Raw genomic sequence first — 26,507 nt, 5'->3', positions numbered from 1 at the left:
GTTACAAAAAATTGTCCCTACCTAAAGCCGGAGACACCAAGAACATCTTTTGGAACTAAAATCACAATTTTGAGGGAAAATTGGAAAACCATTTTGTAAATGAGCGCTACAACCCAAAAACAGACGAGAACCATCAATTTTGTGTAAAAAAACTAACAAACCCCTCCAGTGATTTTTTTGAGAAAAAACATAAAACCCAGAAATGGTTTTTTGAGGAGAAAAACAGATCAAAAACCAAATAGTGAAATATCGATTGTATTTTTTATGGCAAAAATGAAAAAAAAAAACTCTTGTAGAGGGAAAGAACCTTAGTGACTAGCTGAAACAAAATCTGAGACACGGATAAGCATTTTAAACTTGATTTTTGAGGAAAATATTAAAAATAAAATACAAAATGATTTTTGTAAAAAAAATTGTACAAAACACAAACTTTTTGAGCAAAAAATAATAAAAGCTAACCAAAATTTATTTAAGGAAAAAATTACAAAACCCATTCATAAATTTTTTAAGAACAAATTTTTTTAAATCTATCCATAAGGAGAAAAATTATAAAGCCTATATAGAATATTTTTATGGATAAAAATTTATAAAAACCCACCACTAATTTTTTTATGTAGGAAAACTAGACAAACCAACACTATTTTTTTATGGATGAAAATTAGAAAACCCAAAAAACAGAGCCACCATAAATTTGCTGAGAAACCTTCCAACAAAGGCACCGTGATTTGTAGGGCGAAAATGTGAGTTGCTGCAAATCAGGTTAAAATGTAGGCACCAAATGTCAAAAACCCATTAAACAAATATGGCCTAAGAAAGACTAGTGTCATAGATCAGAAGCTCCAAAAGAGCCAACGAAAATCCACCAAAGAATGCAAAGACAACTTGTGCATTGAAATGCAGCTCCAAAGAAAGCAATCGTAATGCACAAGAACATCGCAAGCACTCAAGGTTGCATGCGGTCTTGCATTACCCAAATACAAGGAACGGAGAAAACGTATCCATTAAGATCTTGCTCATACGAGGTCATATGAGGTCACACAAAAAAGCACAAAAAGTTTCCATATTGGAAAATCATGAGCACATAGAGAAAATGAAGGCTGAAACACTAGTTGCAAGTAAGAAAAGAACTAAGACTGACAAAAAATGTCATGCAAGAGAAACGAAGCACCCTGATTAGAAGACAAAGCACAAGTCTAAGTGAAATATCCCCAATTGATATTGACCCGATTTTTTTTTTTCAAACAACATTGAGACTTGAACCATACGAAGTTGCATTATAAGCCACTAACAAAAAACTATAGATTCTCATAAAATACATTGAAATGTTTTATTGCAGTATACATCAGCAATACAATAACCAGCATTCAAAAACCAGTCTTAAACATAGATTTACAGCTAGATTGAAATAATAAAGAAAGAACCTGTAAGCACACACGAGACCCCTGATGTGACGTCTCCATGAACAATGGGTTTGTGTCCACTGTCTATCGGCACGAAGGGCTACGTCCTCACGATAGATGAAAGCTGAAGCTTTCTGAATAACTCTCACAAGAGAGAAACTGAAATCTGAATCATAAAACCCAGCATACTTCGAATGAATGAGTCTCTTCCTTTTAATCCTCAAAGTTGTGACTCTTCGACTACCTTCCTGTCCTTTCGTCTTATCCCTCCTTGTTACCTTTAGCCCACTTTATAATATTAAATTGACTTTTTATAATTTTAATTCATGCTCTCGTAGTCAATTTAAATATTATATGAATATGTCTTTAAATTTCCTAATGTCTCAAAAAATGGGACATTACACTAAGACACAAATAGAGCTCTTAAAAACTCAAGCTCCTATACATCTAGGCCTTCAAAACAAAAACCGATGTCATCAAAATGCGCAGGCGAAACAAGAAAGCCCTCGTGCTTCTTCAAACACCCAAAATCCTCATAAATTGCATCTCAAAAAAAAAACAAGTTGTCACTAAACCCGTCAAGAGATCAAAAAAGAGGGAGATCATGTCAAACATCAATATTTTGTTTTCATAAAGCAAAACTGAAACAAAAAAAATCTTAGAAAATTAATTTCCTAGCAAACATGAATTATTTAGTTTAAGAAAGTTGCCAAAAATACATAGAATCCCATCAACCCACTATGATACCATGTAAAGGTAATTGTATATTTAATAATGATGATAGAGTTACATTACATAGGCAATTACATTACGATGTTTCTAAAAGAAACAAACATAAACAAAAGTCGAAAATAGAAACTAACTAAACTGACTATGATGACCGTTAAAGAAACAGTACATTATTTTAATATTGATTGCCTACAAATCTTGAGGAAATTTCTAGAAGATTCTTGAACGATTTTTTAGCATGGGTTTTTTCAGCTAAAAGTTTTATAGAATAGAATTCATTGTTTTTTGTGAACATTTCATGAGGATTTTTCAAAAGATTATTATCTTGATTTTTTTTAAACAAAGTTGAGGGTTTTTAGTTTTTAGCAATTTTTTTGACCAAAAATTGGAGTTTCTACATTTTTTTTACTGTTTACTCGACAAAAGAAAAAGAAGTTTTTGGAAGGGCGCTCTATTCTTGTAATGGACGGTTGCTGATTTTTCTGATCTTTGAGGGTTTTTACATTATTTTTCCCAAAAAAAATTATGGGAGGTTTTTGCATAATTTTTCCCCATATAAGGGTATCTTTTCCATGAAAGTCATGTAGGATTTTTGCATAATTTTTTCCCCAAAAATGATGGCGAGATTTTGCAATATTTTTATCCCAAAAAACATGGACTTGTTAAAACTAGAGCCCAGAAATCAATGACAATTAACAACAATAAGAACTGAGCCAAAACTAAAACAATAAACACTAGAAATATCCTAGGAAAACCCTTCTATAATGAAGGGAAAAACCCAGCCAGACAACAAGATATCATTTTATTAATCATAAAATTCAAGTGTACAATATCCTTTGCTTGATGCAAATATATAACAGTTGGAGAGACTCTTCGCATTATAACCAAAGGTCTCTTTTGATTTCCATAACTCCTATAATTATTCATAACTCTTCGAATTTTAATGCCTCACATGTCATTACATGTAATATTACAATTTAAACATAAGTGCCCTTTTCAGCTAAAGCTGACTATAATGGTAATAACATCCATATTTCCGGAGATAAAGATCTCTATTGCAACTACAATCTTTAACAATCCCCCTTAGCCAGAGAGAGATCTTTAGCTAAACAATCACACAAGACTACAACCAAAATGTCAATGATAAATTCTCATCACATAGATCCTATATAATTCATGGAATCACTCAATATGAAAACTTGTAACAGTTACTCATTGTTAATCATCATGGAATCACTCAACATGACAAATTTGTAAGACTCGCAGCTAAGCCTTTATTCACGGACTCTCTCAATGTGAACTATCATAGAATCTCTCAACATAACATCCAACTCCCATCACAAAATCTCTCAACGTGATGACATCCTGGATTCTCTCAACATGATGTTCACTATCGCTAGTGATAGAGTTATCATAGCTGATCTTACAATCTTATTGTTGATTTCTCATGAATCATAACTCATAAAATCATAATTGAAACTCTTTTCCAATACAAGTCTCAAAAAATCTACCATACCAAAGCATGTAAAAGAAAAAGGGTTTTTTTATAAGAACTCCCTCTCAATCAAGAATAACTCACTCTGGTCATAACTGATTCCAATTGTTTTTAGTCATGTCATGTAACCTCCCTCTAAAGCTCAACATCTCCTTTTGGAGCTATAATCCTTATCTTGTTGCATCCTGCAACCAAGAGAGAATTTTAATATCAAAGGCATACTATTTCTAGTAACATACAATTCACGATCAAAATTCAAGTAAATCAAAGACTTACCTTTGATGTTTGAATGTATAAGAATTCAAGTCTACAATAAAACATTCTTATGCTTCAAATCCAATATAAGGAACTTGATCTTTTCACAGGCCAATCCTGCATCCTTACATGCCACCACAATAGTCTTATGTGTGTTAAAACTAGAGCCCAGAAACTAAAATGAAATACAATAATAAAGAAAAATTAGAGAGAAAATCAACCCCAGAAGATATCTTGGGAAAATCCTTCTAGAATGAAGGAAAAAACCCAACCACACAACAAAAGATTATTTTATTAATAATAAAAGTTCAAGTGTACAATATCCTATGCTTGATGCGAATATATAACAATATGGGAGACTCTTCATATTATAACCGAAGGTCTCTTGAGATTCTCATAACTCCTATAATTAAACATGACTCTTTGAATATTCATATCTCAATGCATATGAATGACGCATGTCATTTACATTTAATATTACAAATTAAACTTAGTTTCCTTTTCAGTTGAAGATGACAATAACGATAATAACGTCCAGATTTCAAGAGATAAAGATCTCTATTGCAGCTACAAACTTTAACACTCCCTCTTAGTAAAAGAGAGATCTTTAGATGAACAGTCACACAAAGCTACAACCAAAAATGTCAATGATAAATTCTAATTATACGAATTCAAAACATAATTAATGGAGTTACTCAACATGAAGACCTATAACAACGAGTCATATTCATGGAATCACTCTACATGAAAACCTATAACAATGAGTCATATTCATGGAATCACTCAACATGAAAACCTATAACAATTACTCATATCAATGGAATCACTCAACATGAAAAGATTTGTAAGACTCATAGCTAAGCCTTTATTCATGGACTCTCTCAACGTGAACTATTATGGAATCTCTCAACATGAAATCCAACTCCTATCACAAAATCTCAACGTGATGACATCATGGACTCTCTCAACATGATGTTCACTATTGCATAGTGAAAGAGTTACAATAGCTAATCTTACAATCTCATTTATTCACACAAGAATAAAATAGACAATAACAAACTAAGACTTGATTCCATTTAAGTCTCGGATTTTATAAATAACACAAGCATCACAAACATCTATGAAAGTGATGGTGATTTCATAACTACTCCCTCTTAATTATGAAGCCTCCGTTTGAAGCTAAAGTCTCCCTCTCAAGCTCAACATCTCCCTCTGGAGCTATAATACTTATCTTGTTACATCCTGCAAGTAACCAAGAGAGATTAATAAAATCAATTTATCATAAAGAAATATAAATACATTATAACAACAACCAATTAATAGAAGGCTTATCTCTTCTCTTCTTCTCTTCTTCTTTTTTTATTTTTATTTTTTACGATTTTGAGCTTCATAAAATAGCAAGATACTATGTTACTGCTCAATATTCCAAATTTGCATGCCCATGCAATTATCCTGTGTGCAAACTAAAACACAACTCAATACTATACATTCTCAAACAGCTCTGCCCATGAAATATATTTGTCTGCCTGAAGGTATATGAAATGAACACATCCAATACATAAGGATGAAGTCTATAGGAATTTGATCAACAAAGGTCAAATTTAAGTACTGCAAAACAAGTACACAAAAGGCACTCTCAATGTTCTAGATTCTATAGGCACCAAAATGATTACAATAAGATAACCAGCATGAATGTCATAATTCTCTAGCCAAAGGAATACACTAGACAATCTATATAACTCCAGTCAAGAAGAATGATAGACACCATTCTGAAAAACATTTTTCAACTAAAAACTCTCATGTGATCCTTCTTGTGATTTGTAAATAGTGCCACATTAGGAATGATTTCAAAGAAGATCAATGAAGAATGAAGGCGAAGATCCTTCATTGTCGTAATCCCATTAGACATCCAAATGTAACACTACTTATTTGGTGGATACAAACATACACCCGACGACAGTTACCGCTCGCTAGCAGTTATCACATCACTGCAATTTCCGCTGAGATAAGGTTCGTCAATGAACCTAAAAGCAAATCTGGGTAAGACGCAGATCCTCCAATACTCCTCTACACAACTTCACAATAATATAAGAAGGGAATCTCGAAGAAAATCATAACATTAAAATTACAGTCTAAAAATTACACTTCACAAAATACTTCCCTTTTTCCTTCAACACAATCGTATTACGAAATGTGCAAAAGTGAATGTCTTGCTCAAACACAAGACAAACTTAACACAATTTCTTCCGTTGTCTCTTACAAACAATATTGGAGACCCACTAAAGAGAGAAGAGCTTGATGGTAGTCTTTGATAGCACAAGACCAAACGGCAGTTTTTCCTAGAAAGGCACACGATTTTAATAAATTGAAAATAACAGGAGTGTCAACTACAAAAAAAAAACGTATATCCTTCAACCTGCAAAAAAAAAAAAAAAGCCAAAAGAATACTTATCTGACTAAAATATGATCGCATCTAATCTGGTTGTGTCACTAGATAGAATGCATTGCTCCAAAATTTAATTTGTTAAACCATTTAGACCCCCACGACTATGAAAGTCTTAACTGCAGCAAAAGAGATGATAAAGAGGGATTTCAACCCCAACAGCAGCTCGCACTTCGTAGCTTTTGAACATATCTATAGTCGCTCTCCTTTTCACCGGAATATGCTCATTAACCATGAAAAGTGATAAACAAAAATCTTCAGAGCAAGAACGGAGCCGACCAAGAAGACCAACCAAAATCGATTACAAGAGAAGGAAGAAAATTGAAGAGTCAGATCGTAAAGTTGACACCAACTCACCAGAACAAGAATTCGGACATGATTACAAATAAGAAAAAGAAAATGATGACTTTGCTAGCCTCCCACTAAAGAGACAATATACAATTGTTGCCATATTTCTCTGATACTTGACCACCAATGAGCTTCCAGCGTAACACCTCTCCATTGGCAATGATAGTGAGACCATATTGACCGTTACTCGATCACTAGAACTGCCACGCTAGCACTCGCATCAAGAAAAAACTAACCTTGAGGAACATGTCAGCATAGCAGTGTTGGTGTTTATTAGTCTTGAAGATATTGAATACATACAGGCGCTAAAAATTGAAACCAATTTTTTAATCTAAAACCTCCATCGGCGATGGCTTGAGATGAGTTCTGTCGTCCTCTCTTATAGAACTCAATGGTCGCCCAAATTCCAAATCCTAGAAGCTTGAATCACATGAAAGGTGTCGTGAGGATTTGAGCTCCTTTCCACAACACAACACAATGCAACAAGAATATCAATAAAAATGAAGTGAAAACTCTGATGATACAAGAGACCTAACACAGGTAGATTAGGACAGAGAAGCATATTTAGACAATTGGTTACTTTATGGGTCCCATCATCCCCAAAAATAAGTCCATGCCATCAGTATATCAATCTAAGAGAGAAGTATGAAGTTGAATGCAGCAATCGAAAAAATATATAATAATTTTCTTTGAGTAATTTTCCACAAATCTCATATTTGTTAGTGACTATGCACAACAAATTATTGCCAACCACGATACCAACTTGTACAAAAGTATGAAAAGACTTATCGTTACACCATATGAAATCAATATAGAAAAAAAACACAAATGCCTGATATTGAAATTTTAATAAGAGTGCATAATTATTGGAGACAGAAATCAAGGAATCCTTCCTAATCGATAATCAAAATGAGCATCATTTACACATATCTGCCCATGGTAGATTAGATGGAAGGCACTGAACCACTAGGCTCCAATACCATGTTAAAACTAGAGCCCAAAAACCAAAATGAAATACAATAATAAAGAAAAATTAGAGAGAAAATCAACACCAAAAGATATCCTGGGAAAACCCTTCTAGAATGAAGGAGAAAACCCAACCACACAACAAAAGATCATTTTATAGATAATAAAATTTAAGTGTACAATATCCTTTGCTTGATGCAAATATATAACAATAGGAGAGACTCTTCACATTATAACCAAAGTTCTCTTGAGATTCTCATAACTCCTATAATTAATTATGACTCTTCGAATATTCATGCCTCAATACATGTGAATGACACATGTCATTTACATTTAATATTACAAATTAAACTTAAGCGTTCTTTTCAGCTGAAGATGACAATAATGGTAAAAACATCCAGATTTCGAGAGATAAAGATATCTATCACAGCTACAAACTTTAACAATGTGTTCACTATAAACTCCCACTGAACTCATTATAGCTCATGCCCACAATTTACCCTGGAAATCTTGGATTATTATACTGAGAAGTGAGATCCAACACAACCTTATCAGAAATAGGAAATAGAAAGTAGGAAGATTTCGAATAAAAATTTGAGCTCCCTCGATCCTTTGCATTTTAATCAAACTTTATTCTCATTCAAAAAAGTGGCACAGCTAGAGAACACGCCAAACAAATGAGGACTACTAGATGTTAGTAGCGTGCATATTAGGGCTAAGATCTCAAAATTTGCATCCAGATTAACAAAACTTCCAAAGCAACCTTTCCTTGTAAACAATCTTTGACTCATAAGCAATATTGCAAGACAATCTCAAGAAATCCAGAAACAAGTTTTACAAATGCATTCCCCAAACCCAAATTCTGTGGGCATAAAATGAATAGTGCAGAGAGAAGGTCGATTTTGAATAAGGTTCAAAACCTGCATTAAAATCAAATGATTTGATTGATGACATGAATTTTAGGCTTTCCAATTCGCATATTCACCCATCATAACGGATCGAACCATAAAGAGAAAAGAGATGATAACTACAAAAATACACGAAACATTTAGAATCTCAAACTCCCGCATAGCCAAGATTAATTGCAAAAATAAAACTCATGGATTTAATCAATCGACAAAGTTTATTAAATATAAATTACCTGAAGAATGCTATTGCATTAGAAAGTATTACCAAAGATCTCGAGCCTGAAATAGCACTCAACCTCGGGAAACAGATCCCCTAATGCCTTCTCCAGTCAATGCTACTGTTTATATGGTGGATGGCCTTCGACAACACTTTGAATCAAATAGCCATTGCATTTTCCATGGCCACTAGAAATTTCTGCATAGACTTTGGGCATATAAATCTTCGGCCTAGAATGTCTTTTGAGTATCGATGGGTTTGAGTCATAACTCAAATTGCCGAACAAGAATGCTTGACTTCCCATACAACCCAATGACTTCTACTATCCTTGCTTGATGGGGATGCAATTGTAATGGATCTCTCACATTAAAGTAACTGATGATGGCAGTTGAATCATGAGCTTCCTTGTCATACATTCACCATTTGTGGGGAAACTCCTTTACATTGCCGATGTTGAGTGTAACCAATGCCAGTAAGTATGTAGCCAAGAATGAGTTACACGTTTTATGCCAACCAGTAACACAAAATAGTTGATTGCGAAGAATACTCCAAGTCACTGCTGAGGTCGAGCTTGATACGATGACACCTATAGGTGAGCATTTGAAATGAAACCAAATCCAAAGTTTTCTAAAACATGTTAGTATATATTCATAATTTATAAATCACAGTAACCGATACTACCAACAAAACAGCTCCTAACAAGTCAACAACATACAGAATGGGAGCCTCTAGAAAGGATTCTGAGAAATCTTTAACGCCTCTTAAATATATATATTCACAAGCGAACTGGAGATAATTTGTGCACTCTACATATTTTCGGTTCCTAAAAGAACACGACAATATTTGGACGCATAATTTTTATTTTTTTAATTAGTCTCCAACGAAATTGTTTCCGCTTTGATTATCTCCTCTCGATAATGTGAAAAGCATTCAGGCAGAAAGTAAAAACTGTCACAGGGCTTGTCTTCCGAAACAGAAGGCACTAAAACAAATATAGATACCTCGCAATATCGAAGTGAAATAGCTATTGCAAACATAACAGCACAAAATAACTACAAATTGACACAAAGAAGAAATAACATGGTATCAAATAACCCTAATGCTAAATAATCATGACATCAAGGAGAACGATGTCAAAAATAAGTGAAACCTTTGCTTTAAGTTGAATGAAAATCTCTATGTCATTACAACTTTCAGAACAACTCAATTCCTTGACAGTGTGGTCAATGTACAACACAACATACAATCGAACTCAAGAACCCATATAAATAGAACAATTAAAAAAGAAAACTCAGATGCTCAATATTGCAACAAGAAAACTTCCTCATAAACTGTTATCAAATGAGGCTCTAATACCATGTTAAAAATAGGAGAGACTCTTCACATTATAACCAAAGGTCTCTTTAGATTTCCATAACTACTATAATTAATTATAAATCTTCAAATTTCAATGTCTCAATGCATATCGAATGACACATGTCATTACGTTTAATGTTACAATTTAAACAAAGTGTCGATTTCAGCTGAAGGCGACTAGAACGGTAATAACGTCCACATGGTTTTCTTTTGTCGCTTTTTGACAATTTCCTCACAAAATCATGTGTGACATCAGCATTGGATCTAAGGTTTGAATTTTTTTCTACAAAATCATGGGGGCATTTTGTAAGAGCTTCTTTTGACAATTTTTGGCAAAATCATGGTTTCAAAGTTTGTTGCCGTTTTTTATCAATACTACTCAAAGGCTTTTGAAACTGTCATAGTTTTTGTGCCTCTGGATGACGAGAGGGATGGGTTCATTACCCAACATCAAGTTGGAAGGCACTCAGCTTGCTCTTGTTCTTGTTCTTGTTCTTAGTCAAATGAGGAAGTTTTGTACAAAGCAGTTGATTGATCAGAAGTCCAACCAAGAAGAATCTCAGAATCAAGCTCATGTCACAGAATGTTTTGAAGAGGAGGAATTGAGGTTAAATGACTTACAGATTATGTGAAGTCTTCTATAGGGTAGTTAGTATAGTCTCTTTTAAGGGAGGGTATTAGAGTAATATTGTAATATTTACTATAATGGTCATGTAATTTTATTTTTAGTTAGCCAGTCAGTTTCTAGTAACTTCCGATTCTTTAAGTTGTTTAGTCAGTTTAGCAACTTTCTATTTTTCCATTAGTTCTCAATCACTGTTGTCATGAAGAAATCTTGAAATCACCTATGTAAGGAGTATTCCTTTCCTTTGTTTAATTGTAATGCCCCGTCAAGATTGCATCAATCCTCTTATAACCACAGCTATAAACACATTCTTCATCACTAAATAAACTCATTGAAAATGTCTTACTCCATAAGACTTTGCAATTTTCTAATCAGACAAAGACTAACAAGGAAAGAGGGTGATCATCATTAATAAACCAGCAACTTCATGAAAAAATACAGCGTCTTAGACCAACGATCAAAGGATACACCTTTGGTATGTGACAATGACTACATGAAATGTGATACATGACAGGCTTATGATCTAGATTATACAGTAGCAACCCATCATGGAATGCTGGCCTATCTAAGAAATAATCAGCATCAATGAAATAATTACTTAAGCAACGATAATAATCAATACTCGTGCAAATGACATCAATGCCTACACTTGAATGTTATGGTAAATCAATCTATTAAATAGAGAAGACGAAGGCTCCTTACATAGATTTACAAAGACAATGCTTCTAAATAAAACAATTGTGAACTACAGACAAAAAAGAAAAATTCCTAAGCTAACTATGATGACCACTAAGGAAACATTGCAATATTCTAAACCCCTCCCTTAATAGTCATCGTTCTACCAACCCTATTTGGTCACAAATGCATAGATAGTTGCCCCCTTCTAGTCATTAATGCATAGAGAAGGTTGTCCCCTTCTCTTCAGGATGCTCTGCAAAATGAGCCTGCTGCTAAGACCCTCCCTAATTCTGCAAAACTGCTGGAAATGACCCAAGATAACCAAAATCCATCCAGCCTGATGTTGGGGAAAAAAACTTTCCATCTGTATAACCAGAGATACCAAGAACGACTTCTCAAGCTGAAACCACAAATTTGAGGAGAAAAACACTTGTGCAAACCATTGCCCTAGCAACTCTAGGTTTGATACAGAATAGCTACAAGAAACCACAGTTTTTTGTGGAAAATATCAGTCTCTGATGAAGTTTTTCAGAAAGAAGTTAAACAAAATCCTGAGTCTAGCAATACCAGTCATGATTTTTAGGGAAAACAGAAATGGTTTTCGAGGAGAAAATAGAAAAAATCAAACACAGTGTTTGAGGAGAAAAATGATAAAATTCAGATGATTTTTTAGGAGAAAGATTGATCAAACCAGACAAAATTTTATGCAAAAAAATCGATCAAAAACTACAGACAACATTTTAGGAAAAAATCCTGAAAACACATTGAAACATCGACAAGTAGCTGGCACAAAAATCTGAGACAGGGATCAGCATACAAAACATCCCTTTTAAGGAGTAACAATCAAACCCTTGTACAAAATGTCGATGCAGAAAACCTCCTTTGATGATACGAAAACAATGCATGAATAGACAAACCTATCAAACCTCTTTTACGGGATAAATTGCACACAGGTCGTGAGGGCAGAAAGCCCTTCGTAGGCAAGAACAAACATGAGCACAAAAGGATTGCATGAAACCAGATGTGGTATGCAAGAAAAATGGCCCGAAGAAAACAAAATGTTGCCAAAAACCTGATACAAGCATGTGATCTTTGAATAGTCAAAATGTGGGCCTTGAAATGGACATGCACAGGTTCTAAGAAAATAACAGCCCTTCAAAAACAAGAACAGAAAACCCTCGAACATGCAAAATCATCTTTTCATTAAAAAAGATTTTTTTTAAATGGAGTAAATTCCAAGAAAAAGGGTTGAGTTTTTTATTAATAAAATTGCAAAATTTTGAAAAACCCCGTCCACCTCTATGATGCCATGTTATGATATATGTATGTGTTAAATAGAGGAGATGAAGGATCCTTATATAGATTTATAAAGACAATGTTCCTAAATGAAACAATTGTGAACTGAAGGAAATTTCCTAAGCTAGCTGAGGTGATAATTAAGAAAAATTACAATATTTTAATATAGAATACGATGAAGATAACATTCATGTGTGTAGGCAGCATCAATATTATACTCTTTATCTTAACTAAGTCTGGGAATGGCACAAATGTTTTAGCCTGTGATAAAAACATAATTATCTTTACTAATCAAAACAGCGCTTGAGTTTGGGGAGATAGTCATGCTTAGGCAGGTCCACTGTAAACCAAGCGGTCCATCCTCTAATATGAATGAATCGATATATAAGAAGGGAAGCTCCAAGAAATGGAGGGGGGCAAGAAGGAATTGGAAATAAAATAAAATGGCATCAGATCAATGAACTACAAAAATAGAAAGATTAAAATAGAAAGGCAGACTAACGGCAGAGATATCCAAAAGTATATTTGATATACACTAACATATAAGCATAAATATATAAATATAATCAATAGATCAGGTTTATATAAGCAGTTGAAAGAATCCGAAGAGATTAATTCATCAAATAAGAGATAAATAGAGTGAAGAAACAGAAGAGGATAAGCATAATCCGATCTATTAATATTCAGATTAGACAGTCATTTGTTAGTATTCCAATTTCTAATGGTTTTGTAGAGACCGTTCCTTAACTTCTATACATATATATTTAGTGTTTAAAGGGGACACATCACCCCCTCAACCCTAGTGTTCCTGAAACAATGACGCCCCCGGACTTGGGGTTGTCGTTCCCAAGTCCCTATCTGCATGACATGGGCACCCCTGGATGTCCCAAAAAACTAAACCAATTTGTTGAAAGGAATTTTGTCAAACAGTTTGCATTCAACCTCTTATTTCTCCGTTTAATGTTTTAAACCCCTTATAACTCCGAAAATCAAACGTTTATTTGTTTGTTGTGTTTTGTGCATGGAATTGGTATCATACAACATAAAAAAGAAAGAAACTACAATAATATGCAAAGTGGAAATGAACTGCTGCTAATAAAATGTCATTTTCAGAATTCATAAAACCAAATACATGGCAGATTTATCAACTCACTAATTACTTCAGCAGTATTGACATAATACTCCAGCCCATGCTTTCGAACTTGCTGCTACAGTGCTTTGTCCTTCAATCAGTCCACTACCTTCGTAATATCATTCCCTCAAAGCGGCATAAGCGTCGGAAAAGTAGTGAAGAAGATATGAGCAAAATACCAAATCTGCCTGTAGCTGGAAATGCAACTAAATTGCCTGATAATGAAGCCAATAACAAAGAATTCCAAAGGCCAAACCCCAAGGGAATGACGTCTAGAATGTTACAAGAGAGGATAGACGTCCTCAAATGCCAAGAACGGAGCTGCAACTCACACACCAATTTCTTCTCATATTCAACCTGGCTAATGAAGCCACAAATGCTTCCTTTTATTCTATTTCTAAGGGTCCGCTCAACTCATATGGGCAATGTGGGATAAAAGATGTGTAGTATATAAAACATATATTAAAATACCCCTTATGTCTCCCTTGGGTACACATCCCCATAAAATAAATATTAAAGTAACACTTTAATATTTTACAATTAAATTAGACGTTACTTTAATAAAACTTCAGGCATTAAAATGTATTAGCAATCGGACTCCGAATAATGCGAGTGATAGCTCATCGGAAAGCTCTCACCGAGGAGTATCAAATCCAATCACCAAAATTGACCTGCACTGTGTCCTGTTGACTTACTAAAAATAGTAAGTATGCTTGAAACTGAGTAAATCAACTTCGTTTTGGCCCAAACTGGAAATGACTAGGCCAAAACACTCCAGGATCCCATTAAACCCTTCGTTAGCCCTCGGGACCATGTAGAACAAGGCTAACGCGCACACACTTGGTCAACTGCTAAAATGGGGACATTACAGTCCCCCCCCCTTGAAATTGCTTGTCCTCAAGCAATCTCAGTCCAGCCTCCTGAATTACCTGCTCACTCTCCCATGTAGAATCTTCCTCCGGCAAGTCTCTCCATCTGACCAAATACTCCTTCACTATCCTGTTTCTAAGCTTCCTCTCTCTAGTGTCTAGAATAGCCTCGAGTACTAACACAAGCTTCCCCTTCTCATCCAAAGGGGGTAAATCTGCAAAAGGCACTACATTCTGACCAATGGCTTTCTTAAGCCTAGACACATGAAACACATTGTGCACTCGATTGCCCTCTAGAAGCTCAAGCTCATAGGCGACTTTGCCCACTTTGCGAATCACCCTGTAGGGACCATAAAATCTAGGTTTCAACTTTTCAGCTCCGCTCTTCTTGAGCGATGACTGTCTATATGGTTGTAGCCTCAAGTAAACCATATCCCCTACCTCGAAGCTACGCTCTATTCGGTGCTGATCAGCATACAATTTCTATTGATTCTGGGCCTGTTGTATATTCTCTTTAAGCACTTTCAAGATGTCCTGACTATCCTGCAATAAGTTTTTGGCTTTGGGCACTCTACTGTCCCCCAAAACTAAATCCATGAAGCTAAGTGCTTCATAACCATAGAGTGCCATGAAAGGAGTCCTCTTGATGGACATATGATAAGTGGTGTTATAACAATACTCTCCCATATGTAACCATCTGATCCAAGCCTTTTGTTGTGCAGTTACATAGTTCCTCAAATATCCTTCCACCCATTTATTTACAATCTCTGTTTGCCCATTTGTTTGTGGATGATAACTAGTGCTAGGTGTAAGATCTGTACCACACAACCTAAACAACTCTTGCCAAAAAACACTCATAAACTTACTATCCCGTTCGCTGACAATGAATTTAGGCAGCCCATGTAACCAAAATATCTCTCTAAAGAAAAGATCTGTCACCTGTGTTGCTGTGTAAGTGGATGGAATAGCAAAGAAGTGAGCAAACTTCGTCAAGCGGTCCACCACCACATAGATGCAATCTCTTCCCTGCACTCGTGGTAAAACAGTGATGAAGTCCATCGAAATACTTTCCCATTTCCTATCAAGAATGGGCAAGGGCTGTAATAAACCTGCAGGAAATGTGTGCTCTCCCTTATTCTGTTGACAAACCACACACTCCCTGACATACCTCTGAACATCATCCTTGAGCCCTTTCCATGAAAACCGCTCTCGGATCTGCCTGTAGGCCTTGAAGACCCCCGGATATCCAGCTATGGGTGCATCATGAAATGCCTTCAGTATCGCCTCTCTCTAATGTGATGACGGAATCAAATAAACCTTGTCCTGAACTCTGATCAATCCATCTATCACCTCATAGTGATCATCTTGTATGGTACCTGAAATCAATCCAAAAGCCCAAGCATCTCCGACATACTCTGCTATAATCCGATCTCTCCAATCTCCTGAAATCTCTGCCAAAGCACATAAGTGAGGTCTCCGAGATAAGGCATCAGCCACCACATTTTTCTTACCTTTGACAAACTCTATGTCAAAGTCATAAGCCTGCAATTTAGTCACCCATTTTTGTTGCCGGTCATTAAGATCACGCTGGCTCATGAAGTATTTAATACTGTTGTGATCAGTCTTGATCACAAAACGTCCACCTACCAAATATGATCGAAATTTGGCCAATGCATGCATTATGGCCAACATCTCCCGGTCATAGACAGAATAACTCTTCTCAACTCCCCGGAGCTTCCTACTCTCGAATGCAATGGAATGCTTCTCCTGCATTAATATTGCTCCAATCCCATCACCTGATGCATCACAATGAAGCTCAAAAGGCTTCGTGAAATCCGGTAGAGCTAGAACTGGACATGAAGACATTACCTGTTTGAAATGCTCAAAACACCTCTGTGCTGCCCCTGTCCACACGAAGGCTCCTTTCCTAGTAAGATTTGTCAAGGGTGTAGCAATCTGTGAGAATCCCTTAACAAACCTCCTATAAAAACCACATAAACCAAAGAATCCCTTAAGTTGTGTAAGGTTTGTGGGAGTAGGCCACTCTACAATAGCTCTAATCTTTTTGGGATCAACCCGAACGCCATCTGCACTAATGATATGCCCAAGATAAAGGAGCTCAGTCATGCCAAACTCACATTTAGATTCCTTGGCATACAATGACTCTCTCTCCAGAATAGATAACACCCCCTCCAGATGATGTAAGTGCTCCTCCCAGGTCTTACTGAAGACCAAGATGTCATCAAAGAAGATCAAGACAAATCTCCTTAGCTGCTTCCTGAATACCTGGTTCATACAACTTTGAAATATAGCGGGTGCATTGGTTAGACCAAATGGCATAACCATAAACTCAAAGTGACCATAGTGACATCGGAAGGCTGTTTTCTCAATGTCCTTTGCTCTCATCCTGATCTGATGGTATCTGGATCGCAAATCAATTTTGGTGAAGAAGCATGCCCCATGCAACTCATCAATCAGCTCACCAATCCTAAGAATGGGATACCTGTTTTTAATTGTTTTCTTATTCAGTGCCCTATAACCGATGCACATGCGCATCGTCCCATCCTTCTTCTTTACCAATACTACTGCTGAAGCAAAGGGGCTCTTATTGGGCCTGATATGCCCCATCTCCAACAAATCCTTAATCGCCTTCTCTATCTCATCCTTGTGTTTCTTAGGATGACGATAGGGAGTAATCATAACTGGTTTGGCTCCCTCCTCAAGCTCAATAACATGTTCCATCCCTCTGTCAGGAGGAACCCCATGAGGAATATCGCTAAATACTTTAGCGTGTCTATCAAGTATCTTCTGGATATCTGGTGGATGACTCTTTTCTTGTGGCTCTGGTGAAGTTGGCATAATGTAGCACTCTGCCACCCACTCTATGTCATCGTGACGAAAAAGTCTCTGCATTCTCCTCAAGGACACTACTCTGCAACCTCCATCTGAAAGACCTCTAAGTACCACAGTTCTGCCCTCATGCTGGAATCTCATCTCCAATTTTGCTAGGTTGAGTGTGAACTCCACTAGTGAAGCCATCCATGTCATGCCAAGGATGACATCATAATCTCCCATGTCCACAACATAGAACTCATCCTTCAACTCATAGCCATCTCCAAACCTGATGTGAAGATTAGATATCTTCCGAGTGCATAATAATTTATCACCGTTAGCCACCATGACTCTAAACCCATCATGCTCCTCTGTCTGTAACCGTCTCCTGGCTACCAACTGTGCATCTATGAAGTTATGTGTAGCCCCGATGTCAATAAGAGATATCACTTTCTGCCCCTGGATGGTACCCCTGACCTTAAATGTGATTGCCTTTTGGGCCCCTGTCAAGCGTGCCAACGATCTATCATCCTTAGGAATGTTGTTCTCCTCTATAGTGTTACCCTCATCTGAATCGGAGTGCTGATCCTCCCCCTCTGACTCTGAATCTTCTGCTGAAAAATACTCCATTTGATTTGCCTTAGCCTTGAGATAACATTTATAAGATAAGTCCCAAGGCTCTCTACAATGGAAGCACAGCTTCTTCTTTCGAAGTTCATTCAAAGTTTCATTGTCTAGTCCTTTTGATCCTTCTTTGGGTTTGCTATACTCTTTCTGAAACGGTTTTTTGTCTTTGTCCTTGCGGTAGGAAGAATCTGTTGAATGGTTTTTTCCTTTGTATACCGAAGGGGCTAAATCTCGTGCCTTTTTAGTTGCTTCAGCTAAGGTGAGTGGATCATGTCCCTTCACCCAACCTCGTAATGGATCAGCAAGACCATCACAAAATAACACCACCAATCTCCTAGGAGAGATATCAGTAAAAAGTACAGACAAGCGTTGAAACTCAGCAATGTAAGCATCCATAGAACCTGACTGTTTTAACTGTGCTAGTTCCTTGAAATGTAACTCGGGATCCCTAGTGTCAAATCTCTCAATCAATGTTTCGATGAATTCCTCATAGGATGTAACCTGATTATGCCCCAAAGTCACCATGCCATGATGCCACCATTCATGTGCAACGCCATCCAAGTCCATAGCCGCATACTTGATAGCCTCCTCCTCAGGCATAGGATTTAGCTGCAAGTATGTATCTACCTTCTGCACCCAAGCTCGTGCAGTCATCTTCCCTGAAGCATCATAATAAGGTAAGGAAAGTTTTCCAACTTTCTTTCTCAGCTCAAAGTTTTGATTCCTCCCTCCTGCTCTAGGCATGTGTCTCATCCTCAAGTCCATATAATCTCTAAGGGAAATATCCGCCTGAAACTCTGGTCCACTAGCCTCCCAGTCCCTCCTAAACTGATCCTATAACTCGGTAATCTGCGGTTCGTTTAGTGGTTGAACCGAATCTCTGGGTGGGAAGGTGGGTAGAAGAGGTCTCGAGCTCGCAGTCTGCGCTAGGCGTGCAACATGTCTAAAGTTATCAGCCTCATTCCCATTGTTGTCGTGTTCATTATTACCATTAATGTTATTCTCAGGACCATTGTTGTTGCCTTGGCCTCCATGGTTATTGTTTCCCCCATTGTTATTGTTTCCCTCATTGTTATTGTTTCTGTTGTTGGCATCACCTGGATTAATATTGACACCCATCTATCTAGCCATGAGCTGCAACATCATGTCCATTCGCCTATTCTGCTCCTGCTGCATACGCTGCCCCTGCTCTAATGTATCCAGTAATTGTCTGAACATTACGTCCCCCTGATCTGGACCGACATTCCCGCCTCCGCCTAATCCTGTATTCCTGTCATCTCGATCACCCATATTGTTGTCCTGATCAAAGAATATCTCCTCTGTGTCTGTATGGCTAGATTCAATGCCCCCTGCACGGATGTACTAGACTGTTTTCTTTGCAAGTCTAAAATCCTATTTTGTCTTGCTCTGGTATCGCAGAAATTATAAGGCCCCTGTCGCATGCTCAAACATAAATGCTTAGCCTGTGTTTTTTTTATTTCTGATTTTAGTGTTTTGACATTTCGTCAAACACTTTTCCCTCTATCCGGCTGTTCCAAATTCCCTATAAGACCTCCACAGGATGGCAGGGCTTATAGCTCTGATACCACTGTAATGGGCACCCCTGGATGTTCCAAAAAACTAAACCAATTTGCTGAAAGGAATTTTGTCAAACAGTTTGCATTCAACCTCTTATTTCTCCGTTTAATGTTTTAAACCCCTTATAACTCTGAAAATCAAACGTTTATTTGTTTGTTGTGTTTTGTGCATGGAATTGGTATCATACAACATAAACAAGAAAGAAACTACAATAATATGCAAAGTGGAAATGAACTGCTGCTAATAAAATGTTATTTTCAGAATTCATAAAACCAAATACATGGCAGATTTATCAACTCACTAATTACTTCAGCAGTATTGACATAATACTCCAGCCCATGCTTTCGAACTTGCTACTACAGTGCTTTGTCCTTCAATCAATCCACTACCTTCGTAATATCATTCCCTCAAAGCGGCATAAGCGTCGGAAAAGTAGTGAAGAAAATATGAGCAAAATACCAAATTTGCCTGTAGCTGGAAATGCAACTAAATTGCCTGATAATGAAGTCAATAACAAAGAATTCCAAAGGCCAAACCCCAAGGGAATGGCGTCTAGAATGTTACAAGAGAGGATAGACATCCTCAAATGCCAAGAACGGAGCTGCAACTCACACACCAATTTCTTCTCATATTCAACCTGGCTAATGAAGCCACAAATGCTTCCTTTTATTCTATTTCCAAGGGTCCGCTCAACTCATATGGGCAATGTGGGATAAAAGATGTGTAGTATATAAAACATATATTAAAATACCCCTTATGTCTCCCTTTGGTACACATCCCCATAAAATAAATATTAAAGTAACATTTTAATATTTTATAGTTAAATTAGACGTTACTTTAATAAAACTTCAGGCATTAAAATGTATTAGCAATCGGACTCCGAATAATGCGAGTGATAGCTCATCGGAAAGCTCTCACCGAGGAGTATCAAATCCAATCACCAAAATTGACCTGCACTGTGTCCTGCTAACTTACTAAAAATAGTAAGTATGCCTAAAACTGAGTAAATCAACTTCGTTTTGGCCCAAACTGGAAATGACTAGGCCAAAACACTCCAGGATCCCATTAAACCCTTCGTTAGCCCTCGGGACCATGTAGAACAAGGCTAACGCACACACACTTGGTCAACTGCTAAAATGGGGACATTACACTGCATTGCTCATCAACCACCGATCGCCACTTAAGGCCCAACCTCCCAAGGGATGATTAGAGGCATCCCTTCTCTACATTTTGTACTTGTTTTGATATCATGCTGCTCATCGTAATCATCTCTATGATATTTGTAATATAATAGAAATCTTCCATTTAAAGCAAGTAGATTTCCGCAACCCATATATAATCTCTAGAATGCTTCTGGATTCGATTGTGTAGTTGTTTCTCCATCAACATTTCAGATCACACTCTGTGATCCATCAAAGGGATGAATGATAATCTTCAATTTGTGTATTAAACAATTTAAAACTTTATTTACTATTGAGTATTCTAATTTCTAATTAGTAATTCGATATTGAAAACTTCAATGTTCATTGTTCAATATTCAAGTATTTATTATTTAGTATTTGGCATTTGCATTTAATCTATGTTTCTTCTTAATAGTCTTATACATTTTCCAACACTAGTATTTTAAGTAGTATAGTATAGTATATAGTATATACAGCACCCCACCCACCGCTGTACCCCCAATGTACTCGAATTAAGACCCTTCATCGCAACATCTTAGAAAATTGCCCCCTTCTTCTGTCATCCCTTGTTCCAATGGTGGTGTAACTATGTATATATTTGCACATCTTTTGTATATAATAATAAATTATAAAATATACAAGCAGCACTGCAACAGTCCATCAATAGGATACAGAACACAATTGCACTAAGGGAGAACCACTATTGGCTACAATGACAAGTAAGGAAAACCACTATCAAGGCACCCTATTGAACTATGAAAGGTAACAGCTAAGGGCACCCTATTGTGATTTCCCTTCCAACCCTTATATTGAGGTACTATTGGCGAACCCCAAGATCACTAACCATGCAAGAATGGAGGACTGTTTGAAAGGGAAAGAACAGCTATTTAAGGGCACACTACCGGGCATCCTTGTTCCATATCTTATATAACTAAGATACACATACTAATCGAATTTGCATACATATATGCATCTTTTCATGTGAGATTAATGGTTGTATATGCCTCTGATAAATAATTGACATACATACTGTTTGAAATCCACATTGAGAAAGATATAGCCTGAGGTGTTGAAAAAGGGTAGCCAATGGGCTCATAAGTAGGTTGTCCTTAAAGGAACATTATGGCCTAGGATAAAGAGGGCACCTACAAAGTCAAATAACCCTTTATGAACTCAAACCAACTCCACAAGATGGCAATTGTCTATAGGGAGACCAAACATGGTTGGGGAAAGGATCTATAAGTCACGAAGCGCTTTGTATAGAAATGGCTTTGGGGGGTCCTGTCATGTCTCTTCCCCCAGTGTGTTTATGAATATAATGCAGCTTGGCTAACTCTATTTGTAGATATATATGTATATGTATATTTGTATAGATTGCAGGATACAGATCCTAGTTCATAATTATTGAGGAAAGATTTACTTGGTAGGATGTAACCCTAACCCTAATTTGTTGAAATTGTAACATTAGGGCAAATGAGGAAGGGGGCATCACATCAATATTGATTATCTCAATCAATTACATTCTAGGAAAATCAGTTGTTTCCACACATAGAAAATCAAACAAATTTCTATAATTGAAAGACCCAAACCAAATCGGACCAGTCCAAAAAATTCCAGATCCAACTGAATATGGTGATTGTGCCTTGCATAGAAGGTGCTTCTAAGATCACACTCTGAAACATTGATCCAGCAGAGAGGCTAAAACAACCTGGAAATGGCCAGATTTGCCAATTGACAAGGAATGTATTTCCCAAGGTGAGAATCGTGAAATACAGGTGCTATAAGGTTGTTTCATCAGCAACATTTTTCTTGGCCTAAGAAACAGACACATGTTCCACAGACTCGGAAATGGCAATGTTTTGATGGATAATAAATGGCAAAATTAATCAGATATCTATCTTCCTTGCAACAGAACTCAAATGGTATTACCTACTATTTTGTGATTGAGGAATTAAGGTCTTAGATGTTGTGATTCTAAGATAAAACCATTAAATTTCTTGCAAATACAACTGATCTTTACCAGGTATTTTATGTTTATGGAATTTAAATTGTTTTATATTTCATGTTTTATGGACTTTCTGTTCCTTCTAGAATTTTAAGTTGTTTCGGGTGATTGTTAAACACTTTTTAAAACATTTCAATCTCCCAGAAGGGGGTGGGAAATGTCATCATATTCCACTTGTTGTGGACCATTCAGCCTGTAGAAATAGCATCTTCTGGTATGCATTGAGAAAAAACAGTTTCTTTGGGCCAAAACAACATGGAAACAGCTCTCAATAGCCAGAAATGTCTGCATTTGGCAGCCAATAAGAAACATAACTCTTATGCTGAAAAACATGACCATGCAGACATTTCATCATGCATATATTTCCCATCATAAGAAATGATGAGGCTAGCTACATGTTTCTTGAAACAGAGCTCAGAAATTAATGGTGTGCTGCTAGCTAAATTGAATTAAGAAATCTAGGCTTTCATGTTATGACTGTTGAATCAAAACTTTACATTTCTTGACAATACGTTTAATTTTTTTGAACAGAAAAGTTGCATGAACGTCTTAAGATCTAGAAAACAGTAACTGACTGGTTCTTAGTCCTGACAGAGTGTAAGGCATTGACAAGCTGGAGGAACAAGATATAAACCACCAATGTCCTGCAGTGCGGGAATAAGCTCAAATCCAAATGCCATTTTCCACGTTCTGCATGGGAAAAAGAGGGCTGATAAGTTTGTTCTGACCCATCATGCAAACAATCCAGTCATTTAACAAAGTAAATGGTAGAGGAAAGTTATGAAGAATATAATGACAACTATATCACCAATTCAAGAATTTGAACATTAGTTCTGAGGAATCCAATACTGTAAATTAAGCATGTGTGGTTAACATTATCAGTGTGACCAGTTATAATTGCAATTCTCAAACAAGAACCTTACAAGAAGTTATAACATGATGGATTTACCTATTTGAACTAATTACAACAGAGTTCAATCATTCAGTCATCAATAGAAGCAGTTTCACAAGATTGCATACTCATGATAGATGTTTAAGAGCATATAATCATAAGCTAAATAAATGATGTGCCTTCTGCGGCCCATGGTCAAAAGCCTGCTGAATTATTTAACATATAGTCGATGAAATTTATCATAAGGGGTTTTGCAGAAACTTAAAAAAGTATTGTGTGCGAACTATTACACTAAACACATCATAATAATGCTATAACTCTGAATGCACTCAAAGTCTTTTATGCGCTTGCCCTTGAGCTAATGTCAGCCGAATGTACTAATGCAGGCATCATTTTGGCCTCTTATCCAAAAATTTATTATGCAATTTCAGCCTATGGTCTTAGTCAGAATTATACTTTGCTAGTTCCCAGCAATTTCACAAAAGTTCAGACAACACTCTATAACTGTAAAAATAAATTTCAGTGCAACTCTAGAAAGATCTTCACTTCAAGTCATCCAATATCACATCTATGATGAGGTATATGATATATAGGTTCTAATCAATAAGGCAGTCATTTGGTTTCTATTACATAAGACGAAATAAAGAATCAGAGCAAAATGATAAAGAGTCCATGATGATAGGACTTTGTGTCACCCACTGGACTTTCGAAAACAGGCTTCTTAAAGGAAGAGCTTGTCAAATATGTCATAAGAATCTTGGCACAGCTCTAAATAAGGCATACTTAATTACACAATTACTATTTTTAAAAGTCTTTACATGATATGCATACTTCTTGTTAAGAACCAGATACATGGTAATCCAATGAGCTGAAGCTCAAAACCAAAGAACAAAGGACACAATAGATCAACCTGGGAAAACCCTCCTACTCAAGGGAAAAACCCAGCCACACCAAAAGATCTTCTTTATTGAATAATCAATGGAACTCAATACAAAGCTCATAAGCTTTAATATGGAATGAATCCTTCACTGAGATTGTAAACACTTAACAATCACATATCATAAACAACAGAATAATGCACATATTATCACTGAGGTAATATCAACAAAGGAAGTCTGTCAATAAAACTTCATAAGTCACACGCTATCTTCCCAACAGCTCCAATGATACTATCTTTTCAGATCAACAATCAACAATAACTAAAAATGGCTTTTTCAAAAAGAACCAAAAACTCATATAGGACCACAAAAAGACAATGAAAACTCCCTTTCTTTATGCACTCCAAGCAGCATGAATATGAACAGCCGATGCTTACACAATTATTGTGGCACAAGTAAACACTGTGGCAAGAAAACTGCAGATACACATATGTGCCAACTCATTATTTATAAATTAAGATGCTCTATTGAATAGATGCAGTGGCATAAGAATAAAACAAGGGGCCATATCAGAACTCCTCCTAAGACGGAACACCAAAAATTGCACGCCATGAAGAAGAAAATACACAGTGTAAGTGGAAAACTCACCAGCTGCTAGGCGGTAGTAACTCATTGACTAAACTGACTCGAATAGTCACAAAATAACTTTCCATGTACCCAGCAGTGTCTCTAAGGTGCCCAGCAGATACAAACAAGAAACTCTGGCTGATCACACAGGTGAGAATGATCTCTCACTCAGCTACAAAACACTAACACTTGTCGATCAGATACTTTTTGAATTTGAGTTTGCCTTGTGCAGAAATTGCCTCCAATAATTTACATGAACAGCGGTTGCATTTGTGTATATTTACTGGACTGTTACATCAAATCATTATACATTTGCTCCTCTTATATTTAGTAAAACCTTCATGCTTTGACCTACCATCCATTATTGGGATGCTGGCACCAATTCTTATTAGGTTTATGATTTTGTTGCCAGATATGTTGGTTGATTGTTGTTGCAGACATTATTTTGATATATGTATACATTGTATAGATTTTATACTAACTCCCTGATCATCACATAGTACTGTATGGTCTTTGTGGGCACTGAATCTATAGTTTCTGCAGGATTTTTTTTTCAGGATGTAAATTATAATACCTCCAATCTAAAAATCATTATTTATCAATTCTGGCAATTCAATTTGAACCAAACTAAGCTACATCCACATTTGAAATATCTCTGTAGAAGTTTATCTAAACATGGAAACATTAAAAATATAAAGAGATATAAAATGTCTTAACAAATAGACCTTCAAAGTTCATAGCAGATGACAAAAAAAATAATGGAAATTAATGATTCAACATCACACAGAAAAATGAAATGTATAACAATATAATTACCCGATCAAAAAGGTCTTTGCGCATCCATGGAACCAGATATTTCCATGGCCAAATATCCAAGGTGCTGACACCCACTATCTTTGTAAAATTCCGTCGTTTTGAACGCATGGATGATGATAAGTTTGGGTGTATCAAAAACCTAGCTGCAACCTCAATTGAAAATTCGTAAGTGCTAAGAACCCGATCCACAGGGTTGCGCAGTATCGTTACAACAGATGTTCTCTCGCTTGGTAACACTGACATGAGGCTGTAATCATCATGAGTTACCACCAACCTGCATCCTGGCTCACTGCCCCAAGCCATGTCGATTAAAGATCAGTGAATGAACCGATTTGAAATAAGGTGATCATATGT

General features: G+C 36.4%; 1 protein-coding gene across 4 annotated transcripts in view; it reads right to left on the bottom strand.

The window, feature by feature from the left end:
* The window catches only part of LOC149528885 (protein-tyrosine sulfotransferase-like), a 65,633-nt gene that overhangs the window by 33,735 nt on the left and 5,391 nt on the right, over positions 1 to 26,507 (bottom strand). For all 4 annotated transcript variants that reach the window (XR_016359161.1, XM_089811428.1, XM_089811429.1 and 1 more), the window contains one exon: positions 26,154 to 26,442. Coding sequence is in view for 3 of the 4 variants with exons in the window: in XM_089811428.1 (XP_089667554.1) it covers positions 26,154 to 26,442 (289 nt within the window). In the remaining variant the exon portion in view is untranslated. The remainder of the gene's footprint in view (positions 1 to 26,153; positions 26,443 to 26,507) is intronic.

Source organism: Cupressus sempervirens, chromosome 11 (genome assembly GCF_028749045.1).
Source record: "Cupressus sempervirens isolate cs-2001-9-10 chromosome 11, ASM2874904v1, whole genome shotgun sequence".
In the NCBI taxonomy this organism is placed as follows: domain Eukaryota; kingdom Viridiplantae; phylum Streptophyta; class Pinopsida; order Cupressales; family Cupressaceae; genus Cupressus; species Cupressus sempervirens.
The sequence above is the reverse complement of the archived record's forward strand: the minus strand, read 5'-3'. Positions and strand labels throughout refer to the sequence as shown.